Below are 13,580 nucleotides of genomic sequence, written 5' to 3'. Positions count from 1 at the left end.
TTTGCATATCAGACATTTTGGTTAATGATTTTATTCAGTGAGATCACAAAGAAATAATCTGCTTGTGGATTTATGGTTGTTAATGCAGCACGGGCATTATTTCTGACTAACAACACTTTTAAAAAACCTTTGCCGCACCTCTTATAAAGAAAGATAGATCTCAACCTTTAGTCACTCTTTAGGACACGGAGGTTGTAATAAACTTACTTCATTTACATGTATTAAAAAAAACATTTGAATACAAAAAACAACGGCTCTCTTTTTGCTGCTTGTTCAGCTTGATTGTAAAGAACTTGTGATTCCAAGGGAATTGTTCACAAGCAGGTAAAAGTACCAAAAATTGGTACCAATACTCTTTTATCGTCACTTTTTGTGACTTTCCCTGTGGTTTAGCCTGTTGTTCCTGAGGTGGAACAGGCCATCTACTAATTGGAAAGTTGGCTGTTCTGTCCCAGAGTGCTCCGGGCTCTCCATGCCTAATTATCCTTGGGCAAGATACTGAACCCTGTGCTGCTTTCCGATGCATTCATCAGAGTATGAATGTGTGGATGACAGAAAAAAGTGCTTGTGAGGCATGTTATATAAAGTGCTTTAAATTGTTCAAGTAGAGTAGAGAAGCGTTATTCAGCAAAGAACTAGCCCATTTACCACTTTTTCAATAAAGTCTAATCAAGACTAATTATCTAGTCTAATCTAGTCTAGTCTAATTATGCACAATCAACTGTGGAAGTCGACTTTAGAATCTGAAATTGCTCTGAAGTTGTTGTTTTTTTTGTTTCTTTGTTTGTTTTTGTAAATAAAAATAGGTTAACAGATGTGTGGATAGTGTGCAATAGTGCAAGTAATTCTATTTGTTCCAATCACAGAGCTCCCACCTCCACCCAAAAGCTTGTCAGTTATGATGGCTTAGAGTTTAGAATAGGTTGCCTACTATTAGGAAGGTTGACAGTTCAATCCCCAGCTCCCAAATTCTGTATTAACCTGTTGAACCCCAAAGGATCTACTGCATCAAATTTTCAAGAGAGCTATATGCTATAAAAGACCAAGCCAGGAAAAACTCCTTTATACTTTTCTGTGTTTTATCCTCAGTTAGTTTGACAGAATGGCCTCTGCTTGCACTGCTGATGAAGTCTCACAAGTGTCAGCTTTATTTTGATACCAATATAGTTTACACAGAGCTTGTAATCGCAGAGAAACAGTTGATTCACTTTGGGCCTGTCATTTTTAAGGAGGAACCTCAGAAACACCGCGGGGCTTCAGGTCAAACAGTCCTTGGACAAGATATTAAACCCTAAGTACCCTCTGATGTTTACCTGGGTGAAGATTGGAAATGTGTGTGTGGATTCTGCTTGCAGTGTAAAAAGAGCTTTGGGTTCACAGTGATAGTAAAAGAGGGCTGTATAAATTACAGTCCATTTACCTTGGACTAAACTAAGAGAAGGTAGAAAGCAGAGAAGACTAAATAACCTTAATAGTGTAGTTAAATTAACCAATATAACAAATAGCTGTGCAGCACAGTGGTGCGTCAGTCGCCTTCCAGAGGAAGCCTCTATCTTTGAACCTGTCCAAAGATACTTGTCAGTGTAACTGGTGATCCTATAGTGGCCGTCGGTGTGACAGTAAATGGTTTTCCGTCTTTAATTAATGACAGGAATGAGAGAGGTGGATGAAATCCACTAAACTGGCACTGGATCTAGTTGTGTATATCACAGAGCCATCAAAGGGTAATCCTCAGACGTGCACAGCACTCTGCACCTGCACGTGTCATCGGCCTGTTGGAGCGACATGTAACATGTCAGCTCAACCTTTTTTATTCTAATTGACACCAAAAAGCTCTGAAGAGGTTTTTATGAAGGAGTAAAACCTTTGAAATGTACCAAGTTCTTGAAATTCTGAAGTAAAACAGCTGCTATCTAAGCTGGAAACTAGGAAAATGTAGACAGATTATTGGTTTACAAATCAAAATACAAAGTTTAACAAACGTATTAGACCAGCACAAAATGTAAGGTTTATGCCACAGCTGCCCTAAAGTACCAGTATTGGTAATTACCAAAATCATTTTTGATGTTTCTGTGATGGTTAATCCACAAGTAGGGTTGGTAGGGTTTGGAAATTATACTTTTAATGGAAAAATATAAATAAATGAATATATAAATATATAACTGTAAATGGTATAGTTAAGCAAATTATTATTATTTTTATTAAGATGTCAACTTAGAGTTATTTACTTGCATTCCTGAAGAGACAAATTTAGTTAAATATTGTGCTTGATTAATTTTTGACTTTAACTGAGCACAATATTTGGGTATAAAAAGATGAATTCACTTCATTATTTGACTAATAAATAAAAATCTTATTTTCAGTTTTGTCAAAGTTTTTGACAGTTTTCTAATCTAATAATTTTGGTAACTACTGTCTACATAAGACATTTTAGAACCACCACAGTCTGGAGCTAAAATAGTCTGTGACGTGATGTTATTTTATATAAATAGCTGATATTTATATTTATTTTTCATCTATTTCCTCTCAAGTATTAAATAAAGCGTTGAGAGTCACAAATCACATCACAGGTGTTTGTTTTTGTACTTTGTTTAGAGACAGAAAATGTTTTCTGACAGAAAAGTTGAAATGAAGTTAAAATAGTATTGGTATCAATAGATGTTATCCTAACTGATTAACTAAGGATTCAGTTTACACCCAAATTATTTTTCTATTGGATAACAGACAGACTGCTTATACAGTTATTTTTAACAGCACCCAGAGCAGAAATAGACAGAAAATGTACAACTAAGCTGTAGTGCCTCTTCACCTCACTGTACAATACCTTGTGCAATACTTTTTGTAAATAGTCAACAGTGCAATAGACTCAATACTTGAAATGTGCAATTCACTTGTATTTTTATTTTTTATTCCTATTTATTCTATTTATCCCCTTTGTATATTTTATTTATATTTGTCTCTGTATTTACAGATGCGTGTGTGTGTGTGTGTGTGTGTGTGTGTGTGTGTGTGTGTGTGTGTGTGTGTGTGTGTGTGTGTGTGTGTGTGTGTATATATATATATAACAATTCTGTAACTGTAACTTCGGTCGTTGCTGTGCTTTTTTTTGGAAGTCGAATTTCCCAGAGGAACCCACCCGAGGGATTAATAAAGTTCTATCTTATCTTATCTCTTATCTTGTCAGGTATTTTATCTTAATGCAACTTTGCGCTGCAGTTCTTTTTCTTTATAAACCTGACCTTGGTCTAGGTTCTCATTGAATCTAGGCTTTTTGTTCCCTGCGTACTGTTCTGTTACTCCCCGCTATGCTGCTGAGCAGGGAGATGACAGAACAGAAGGATTTCAGAAGTACAGCCTGACGAACCACGACTCACGAGTCTTATTGATGGATGATTTTGCAGCTCCTATTTTTGGCTTCCTGTAGAGCCTCCAGTTTGAATAGTGGCACTGGCAGCTGCCCACTGATGATACGGCACAACCAGCCTGCCTCCAGAACCCGCTTCATAGGCAGATTGTCGCCGTACACGTCATAGCCACATCATTCTCCGTCGCACGTAGCAGGAGGTGACCCCTGGAAAGAAAGATAAATATCCCAGCCTCCTCTGCAAGTAGCCCCCACCCCCCCTTTAGGATTGATCATGCAGCCAGGCTAGTGCATAAGCACTGATAGCCTGCATGCCGTACACTAAGTGCATCGGTATGATTGATTAAGCCAAAAGATTCATGATGCACTGCACCTGAAGATTATTGTTCCGTGGGGCTGAAGTCTTAGCTTATGAGTGGCTTCAAAACATAAGGCAGGATTCCTCAGCTTCAGGAGCAAATGTTAGGTTATCACAGTGTAACTTTAGATTCGGAGTCAGAGGCTTTGGCCTCTCAATCTAATTGTGAATGAGTAGTGGGACAAAGCCTGCTTTGGATCAGCGCACAGGTGCCTGCTTTGCAACATGATTTATTGATGTCCCTCGTGGCTTCAATGGAGGACTTCAGCGAATGTCACCGGTTTTCCTATGCACTCAAAAGAGCCCTAATTCAGCAGGTTTTCTTGCATAAATTGCCCCTCCCTCTCTGCCTCTGTACACCCTGCGCTTTTATAATGGAAAACAGGTTGACACCATTAGTCAAATAAACGAGGGCACAGTCTCGCAGTAGTTTTAGCCGGGCCGTTATTTGTCTTCATGATATTAGCATGTGCTTTTCTTGATGGTGATCGTCTGAGTGACATAGATAGCGAAGGCAACAGGTTGGTGCGAGTGATAAACGGGCTCCTCCTCGTGAAAGGAGAAAAAGCCTCAGTTCACCAGCGAAGGTTCAAACTCTGCACTCGCCTCCTCACTCCTTCTTTCATCATCGCCACTGAAAGTGGTCTGACTCCTTTTGTGGGGGTTTTTCTGCTTGCGAGAAAATATCATGTCAGACTGAAAACAGCCAACATGCACGAGGGTGGGAGGGGAAAAAAAGCATGCTGAGTAAACGGGTGCCGCTGACTATGACAAATGCTTCTCTGTGTGCCCTGCTCCAGCTCAGTTTTTCATGTCTAACCTTTTTGCTTTTGTCCACGTCTTAGCATTATCAAACACACAGGAAAAGGTGCACGATCAGGCCCACTCGTGCACATTTTCCACCCTTTTTTCCCCTCTTTGCACTCCGTTTTCTCATTTTCTTTTCAGTGCTTCTACTCTGTAATGGATGTCTGTGAAGCTCAGGATACTTCCCTGGTCTTTTCAATAATTTCTCTTGTTAATACCCCTCTATGTGTCTTTGTGGAGGCCAGTCCAGACTCTCTGCCTGCTCACACTCTCTCTCCATTCGCCGGACACACAGCCGTCATGACAAATTACACCCATTTGGCTCAGTGTGCAGCACAGTGTATGTGTAAAGACAAGCAGGTACATGTAATCACTGCAGACACAGAAATTCAACAACACAGACTGTACAGGTCGGGAATAGGTTGATTTCCTGTTTTCAGAAAAAAATAAAGATGCAGGTGTAGCAGAGGGCAGAAAATACGATAACTCACCTATTATATTATTATATTTCCTGTTTTTAAACACGTAACTTTTCCTGTGCAATCTGGGTTTATGTAAAGCAGACGTCAGAGGGTGCATTGCATATAAAGTCTATTTCAGAGAGAAAGGAATAAACATACTACCCCGTCACCATCTTCCATTTATTTTATTCCTATTAAATCTGCCCAATAAGGCTAAACCATCAGTTGGAGTGCCGACATTTTCCTTCAGCCGTGCTGTGTCATTGTGTATGCTTTTATATTTAACTGCTGCTACTTTTAGTCTTCAGCTGAACACAGAAGAGTCAGTTGTAGGGATACAGCAACAAGCAAGACGTTGGAGGTGCTCCTCATGTCTCAGCTCTTTTTTTTTTCAAACCACAAACACACCACTGTTTAATAAGAAAGTCAGTTTATGCTATACTGCATAGAAAAATATCACAAAACGTAAAAATCCAAAGCAGTCAACAATGAGGGGACCTGTTGGCTCTCATTTGCTGTGAGGATCACTGCAAACTAACCCTTAAAACTAGCAGAATGGATTGATGAGTGTGTTGTGGACATCCCCAGATTTAAACTGTATTTGACCGACGTGTTAGGCAGCACAGTCATCAAAGCAAAATGAGGGAATAATGTAAGAATTCCACCTGCAGAGGCCTGCAGGTTCAATGATCAGTGCTGAGGTGCAGTAAAGCCTTTTTGGTGGCTGCCCATTGATTTCTTAGTATTACAGTATAATAAACCACCTTGTTCATAATAATGTATTAATTATGCACAGGCAAAGCTACAGCCACAATATAGCACAAGTTATTGCATAAGTTATCTGCCATGAGGGTCTCATAACTGCTCCCCACAAAATCAAATATCTGTTTTCCTCTGGCCTCTGGCACTACTTGAATTGTTTTGTTGCTAGCTGTCCAGTTTTGATATTTATGGTATCTGGAGATAACTGTTGTGGAGATGCCCGTCTTCTTTTAAATATAATGCCACTAAATTGAAGTTGCCTTGTGGTGTTCAGAAAATGTATTTCAAAGAAACTCAGCAGCAGTGACTCTTCATGCAGTCACTCCAAATAAATCTATTTCCTTTCTATTGAGTTATACTTCTTCTGGTTCGGTGAGAAACTCCACCACGTGTCATTTCTCTGCACCATTCAGAGCTCTGATTCTGCCCATCGATGGCGGCTAATTTAGGATCACCAGTTAAACCTAATTTTCTCTGGACTGTTGGAGGAAACCTATGGAGGCAGAGGGAGGACATGCAAACCACACAGGAAGGCCACAGACTCAAATCAGGAACCATCTTGCTGTGAGGCAGTAGTGCTAGCCACTGAAACACCTTGCCACACAAAACTAATTTCAATTAGAGAGCCTTGAAGGAGTCCTGTAATGTTTTTTTTCTTTCATCTCACATGATCACAGAATTGGAAGCATGCCTGCCGCCTTCTTTGGCCACCTGATCCATTTTAGCCAACTTTCTTTGCCCCTCACTGGAGGACAGAGCTCTGCACCTGACACGACGACATTAAGGGAATCCTCTCTTTGACATCATACAGAGCCAAGTGTCGAGTGTTTACAGCAGGTCGGCTTGCACTGACCTTAATATTTGAACCTTTAGCCACGTTTAATATGAGAATCCACCAGTGTAAAAGCATACTGGTCCCCAGTAATTATAAAAGTAAATGTCATGGTTACATCAGAAAGAGCGTCACTCAGAAAAGCTAATAAATCATAAATCTCCACACCTCTAAAACAGAATCTAAAGGTTGACCTCATTTTGTGTCCTGCACTAATTAATATTTGGGCAGTCAGACATCAGTGCATGCTAACTTTAAAAAAAAAAATCAGTTTTGGCCCTTTTCACATTTTAGATGTGATGTTTAATAAAATATAATTCGACTAAACTGCAAAGTCCTAAATGAATATTAATCTCCACGCTGGTTACAGATCAGAGAAGCCCATGTTTGAACTAGCCGGGAGAATCTGTGCCAGTGCATTTAGTTTGTTCATTTCTGACATAACTTTATAAAAGGACGCTATGTTTTATTCAGCAGCAGAGTGTCAGGTTGCCGGGTTGTGACAGCCAGGCTTGTGTACTGATTGAAGGCATGACTCAAGCCAGACCCCGTCATGATAAACATCCTCTCTCTTAATCGGCCTCCGTTACCTCTTTTATCTCCTTATTTAAAGCCTTCTTGCATCTACGTGGTTTCAGTTTGCACGGAGACATCTTACACCTACCTATCCAAGGAGTCACTATTTAATTCGTCCCGATTCAGTGATTCGGCCTCGTTTCGGAGGTTGATTTTTGTCCTAATATGCACACGATTCACATTACCCAGCATCAGTAAAAGACTAAACACCTTACAGTTGACAGGCTGCATTTTATTCTCCTGCTTAAAAGATAATTTGAGGGAAAATAGAGCATCCATAAATCAACAATGGCCCCGCGTGTTGTCTCCCCAGACATTGGTCTGGAGCGGGCTCTGTGGATTAGAGACGTGACAGACCTGGTTAATGGAAGGCAGTGCCTGGACCCTCTCTCCTGCAAGTCTGTGTGATTGAGTATGGAGGAATATGATTAATGATTCAGAGGCTGAGTTTAAATAGTCAGTGCTTTGGGGTTCTGCCCGAGTGTATTTTAAACCCCTCATGGAAGAAAATGGAAAAAATATTCCTGTGGCGAATAAATTATACTACTAATAATATTTGATCTCTTACTGCAGCTCTTTGTTGTACGTTCTACCCAGATTTCTGTTTCTGTCTTTATCCATTGCTCCTTAATGATGGTCATAACCTCTCAGTCATATTAGTACCTCGTGACTGTGTTTTGAGGTATTTTTTTAATGAATTAACCTCAAATTTACTTGTTTGAGGGTCTACAGCTCTGCCTGTGTACACAAGCTGTTTTCTTTCCCTTTCCATTTTTATTTGTTGAGGTTTTCGTTTGTCATCAGCATGACCATTGCATATTATTAAGGTTATAATAGACATAAAAATTGAATAAGATTTAAACAGAATAAATATTTTGTATTTTCCTTTTTTCCGTCTAATCTTTAAGCCAGTTTTTAATAAAAGATTGTGAATGATGATCGTTAGTGTAATCAGTCAAATCTGATCCCACTAAAGCCTGATAGAGCTCATTCGCATGTGTCACAGCACTCGATTTACCATAAACTGGTAGAAACATTCAAATGAGCCACTAAAATAAGCTGACATGCTTTCCTATTAATGACAAAAAAACAACAACATAAAACCCCACTTTATCAGCAGCAAATAAATATATGGCCTCTATCAAATACACTATTTCTTGAGTGTTTAGGGAATCTTTCGACATTCCTACTTTGGACATCCGCAGACGGAAGGAATGACATTTGACCCAAGTGCCACAGACAGGTCTGAGAAGTTGAAGAGTGATCTCACACTGATAATGGTCTGTTTGTGGCATTTGTTGTCATTAAGATAAATGTTAAGTAATGCTGGTCTTAACCTTGAAGCAATAAGCCAGTGATTGGTGTCAGACTAACTTAATCGCTTCCCTATTTCAGTAACCGTGACTAAAACACACTAACGTGCAGTCGTTTTAAAAAGAAATCATCCTGTATCATTCCTAATGATCAAGATATAGTCGATCTAGCCCTTAACAGATTTTAAAATAAGGTAAATAAACCTCAGATGATCAGTCACGGATGAAATATCACACCATGTCATATTCATTTAACAATAACGAAGACAAACTGGAGAAGCACTGTGTCAAAAACTAAACATCACTTATGATTCGGTAGTTTGTAGAGGCACCTTTAGCAAAAGTAATTTAAAGTAATTCTTTTTTTGTATTACTTTATCAGTCTCTCACATAGTTGTGGAGGAATTTTGCCCGCTCTTCTGTACACCATAGCTTCAGTACTTCGCAGGCATTTGTTTATGTACTTTCTACTGTCTCTAAAGTTCCCAGCATTTCAGTCAGGCAGAGGTCTGGACTTTGACTGGCCATCACAGCACTTTGATTCTTTTCTTTTTCATCCTTTCTGCAGATTTGCTGCTGTGCATTGTGCATCGGGCCAAGCATACTGTAATTCATTGTTTATACGTCTAAGCAAAAACTCCTTGGAACGTCTGCAGGTTGTTCAAACGCCGCAGATAGACTTCTGACCAAATCTGCTACGTACTCGCATTTTACACCGTTGCTAATACAGCTACGATCTGTGGACTCTGTGAATTGCATTTGTCTTACTTTTTGTCTGTGTTGCTTTAAATGCCCTGGATTTTTATTTATTTATTTTTTTTGTGAAACACTTTGTGATTATAAATAATTTTTTGCCTTACTTACTCACTTAACTATATAAAGGACTTCAACTCAATGACTGCAATGCACCCGGGTCCTGTGGCTGCAAAACAAGCCCAAATCATTACCCCTCCACCACCGTGCTTGACAGTCAGCATTAGGTGTTTGTGCCGATATGCTGTTTGGTTTTTGGCTAGTGTGGTGCTGTGCATTATGGCCAGCCATCTCCACATTGGTCTCATCCATCCAAAGGCCATTGTTCCAGAAGTCTTGTAGTTTGTTCAGATGCAACTTTGCAAACCTAAGCTGTGCTGCCATGTTCTTAGAAAAAAAAGCGGCTTTCTTCTGCCTTCCTATGCTTCTTTATTGTTTTCCTAATTGTAATTTCATGAACTTTAACATTTAACACGCTAACTGAAGAATTTCGAATCTGAGATGTAGTTCTTGTGGGTTTTGTTTTTTGTAGTGTCTGGCCTTGGGGTAAATTTTCTGGGATGTGCACTCTTGCAAAGATTGTAAACTGTCTTCAGTGTTTCCCACTGGTGAATAATCTTTTTCTAACTGTAGAGTTATGGACTTCACATTGTTTGGAAATGGCCTTTTAACCTTTCCCAGATTGATGGGCGGCACCAGTTGCTTCTCATGCCTCCTTAGCATCTGACAAGATGTTCTGCTTTCATAAAGATGCTCACACTTGCTGATTAACAGTTAATCAAGAGCATTTAATTAGCAGCTTCTGGCTTCTACCTAGTCTCTTAATTCCTTTGGAAGCAATGAGGATGTTCTTAGGTTTTCAGAAACTGTTATATGTCTTGTTTTGTAATTTATCTGAGCTTATATTTACCTAATTATAAGACCAGCTAAGGACTAGATGTTTTTATTATGTCTTGATATGTAAAACCTTCAAATTGAAGACCGTGTTGTGCTTTCTTTGTGCTATGACTGTATACCAGACAAGAATTTAGATGATATTTATTGTTGCGTAGTCTGTTGTCTGAATATAGAGTCTGCACAGTGGGGACTCTGCTAATGTGTCGGATTAGTTGTGATTAAGTATAAATAAGGGGTGGAAAGGAGAGAGTTAATGTGGAAATTAATAAGCCCTTTCACATTCCTCCCTCTATGACTTTCTAGCTGTCTAGATAACACTATTCCCCGCTGGCACCTGCTAATGTCTTGTCACTACGCAGCCTCCTTACGGGATTGAGCTTGAGAAAGCAAATCTGTCAAGCTCTTAGAGATGGCTTTAGCATTTTAAGTAGGCCATACTGACACTGAGACTGTCATAAATCAATCTACTGTATTAATTGTAGGAAAATCATTAGAAGTCATTATGTCTACTAACAAGACACATTTCACCATCTGACTGTTGACTCTATTTTATGATGACAAAGGACAGTGTAAGAGGTGAACAGAGTAAGCATTTTTCCTTTATGATAAATCATCTTTTTCTATTACTATTTTTCTATTTTTTTATGTCATGTCTAAATATGCAAATGAGACCTTATATATTTAATGTACCAGAGTGCATAATTCCCCGTAAACTTTGGTTAAAGTAAGGTTAAAAATTCTAGTTTCAGCTTGTTGACATTCCAAACTCAAAGGTTTGTAACACTTCATAAATTAGGAAATAACCAAGTTTTAACTGATGGACTAACTAATATAGATGTGGTACTTTACTGGTTACTCAGGTATTTTGTGCGGCTGTCCAATGGTAAATGTGTAAAAAAATAAATCTAAATGTTGTCTGAAAGGACAAATTAATGACTTACACATGAGAAAACTTGTTTTTTTCCTGATGTCTTGCTTTAAACAAGAACATTTATAGAAACTGGATTGCTAAGAATATTATTTGCAGCTATATCTTACTGTTTTATTACAAGAGAACTGCGTGTCCAAGGAGAGAAGCATCCTCTCCGTCCCAGCTGCCACCTTATCCATGCACAGATACACGCAGTAGCGCTGTTCTAGTGAATAATGCAGTTAATAAAGCAATCTAGTTAAACTAGGTGACTGACACGCATAACGCTTCAGTAGATTAAAGGCTAAGAAGCATAATGAATGCAAGACAATGCCACACTTATCAACTAAACAGCCGAGCAGTCAGTTATAGCCGCAGGGCTGCAGCTTCATCAAGGTTTGCTAAACAAAATGCACAGGAGAAAAAAAAGAGTTTTAAAAAATCAACTTTACAGGAAACAATCAAGAGTTCGTGAGACTAAAAAGGATTTCTATGTTATTCTGTTTGCTTCTGCAGGTGTTCTAGCATTCCTAGCACTGCCAGCAGGACTGGTGTCATCAGCACAGGAGCTGTACCTCAGCCACACATCCCAGGACTCTGTCTACATGGCAGTCACACACAGCAGCCCCCTGTCCTCGCCCAAACCTCCACCCCTGGACTGGCATCAGGAGGGGTCGAGTAGCGGGGAATGGTCACCCAAAGGCATGCAACCCACAAATGCCCTCCTTCCTACGTCTGCTCTTCCCCCTTTACACTTGCATCGGCTTGCCCAAGCTTCCAACTTAGCTCGTGAGGATCCTCCCAGTTATGACAGAGTCACCCCAAACACTGTGAGCACTGGCAATGTGAATCACCCCAAAGAGCCCAGCTCTGATGTTGTAAACAGAAGTCTCATGCACAAATTGGTCAGGGCCCATAACCCAGTTACAGTCAGCACTAACCAGGCCAGCAGCAGCAGCAGTCCTAAATTTCCTAATGCAGAGAGGCCAAATATAGATGTGGAATCTGCTGCTATAGGGGCCCCAAACCCCCTAGCACCTCTGTCCAGCTCTGGAGCAGAAAAAGGGGATGCACTCGATGCAAACCACACAGGGCCTCAGAAGCTGAGTGTAGAGGAACTCGGGCAGCGGTATGCTCCACGCCTGCAGCCCCCCTCTTCACTCTCAGTCGATGCTGATGCTGCACGAGGCCTGAAACTCAGGAATCACGCTGTAGGATCCTCGCACCACGCCATCACCCTTCGCGAGGTGCATGGAGTGGACGAGCCCCCCACTGCTCAGTTGGTTGTCACTGTCAAGAGCCCACCACAGAATCAAACTTTCACTGCGTCCAGCGCCCCGTCCACCGTGACGGGCGTCACAACACAGAATTCAACACTCACGCCCGCCACTCGCACTGCAGCGAACGACATCCCCACTGTGGAAAGTCAGTCTCAAGGTTCTGTTCAAGGTAACAGCACTGACCTGCTAGGGAATGCAACTGCATATGGGGAGCACTTCTCCAAGAGCACATCAGTCAAGATGGAACAGCAGGCAAACAGCTCAGAGCCCACTTCCACAACCAGCGGGAACTTCCAGATCACACAGTTGCCAATCACCACCGCGACACCTGGCCACAACCCAGGCACTGCTATCGACTCCACGTCATCCCAAAAGGACATCTGCTTTAGCAGGATGGCCATCGTGTGGATCGTGCTGGCCATCAGTGTGCTCGTGTCCTCGTGTTGTAAGTAAAACCAGAACAGCTTGGAAAACAAAGAGAGTCACATTCTGTCTGAAAGAAATGGTTTGGTATTTAAAGAATCTCAATCGTCTGCTGCACTGCAGAGAGTTTATACCACCTTCACACTTGTATATTTAATAAGAAGCCACAGAAGCCACTGTGTAGTTTCACATAAAGAGTGGGAAGAAAAAGAGAAATGGGCTTAGTTAGATAGGCATATCTAAGTTAGTGGGTTTCCCTTGTTTGGTTGTGGCTTGAGATTCATATTTAACCTCTTTACATTCACCTGCTTGTGGTGACCTGTTTTTTTATCGATTTAGCTTCCACCTTCTTTCATCCAATTTAAGTTTACACATGCCATAGTTAAAAAGTTTAAGAAAAGCTGCATGAAAATCATTTAAAAGGTAACATCTTGTGTGTTTTTTGGTTTTTAATGTGCTTGTGCTCAACCCTTAATGGTTTAGCAGCAGCCTATGTGTTAATCCTCTCATCTCACTATTGGAAAAAATGACACCGCACCAGGTCACAGTATTTTATATTGTAGATCACATTGTTATAACACATGCATATTTTAACCATTATTAGTAATTTTATTACATTTCTGAAGTGAGTTTAATTCATTCTTAAGTTTTGACTTTTCTTGTCTTTGTTTATCTCAGTCAGCTTCTAGATTTCCCAGAATCCCTTTTGACTGCCTCCAGTTACACTTCAGGGCCATTCCTTATGAAATTAATTTGGTTTAAAAGGTTTTCACTGGTGAAAAGCTATTCCACCCAAGGCAAAATATAATTTTGTGCACTCCAGCCCACTGAAAATGAAGTACTT

General features: G+C 40.3%; 1 protein-coding gene across 1 annotated transcript in view; it reads left to right on the top strand.

The window, feature by feature from the left end:
- Positions 1-13,580, top strand: part of tmem108 (transmembrane protein 108) — a 57,688-nt gene that overhangs the window by 38,580 nt on the left and 5,528 nt on the right. Inside the window, exon 3 of the mRNA XM_026179951.1 lies at positions 11,550-12,758. Coding sequence (XP_026035736.1) covers positions 11,550-12,758 — 1,209 coding nt within the window. The remainder of the gene's footprint in view (positions 1-11,549; positions 12,759-13,580) is intronic.

The sequence above is a fragment of the Astatotilapia calliptera genome, chromosome 9 (assembly GCF_900246225.1).
Source record: "Astatotilapia calliptera chromosome 9, fAstCal1.2, whole genome shotgun sequence".
Taxonomy (NCBI): Eukaryota; Metazoa; Chordata; class Actinopteri; order Cichliformes; family Cichlidae; genus Astatotilapia; species Astatotilapia calliptera.
Note: the sequence above shows the minus strand (reverse complement) of the source record. Positions and strands in the feature narration are given on the sequence as shown.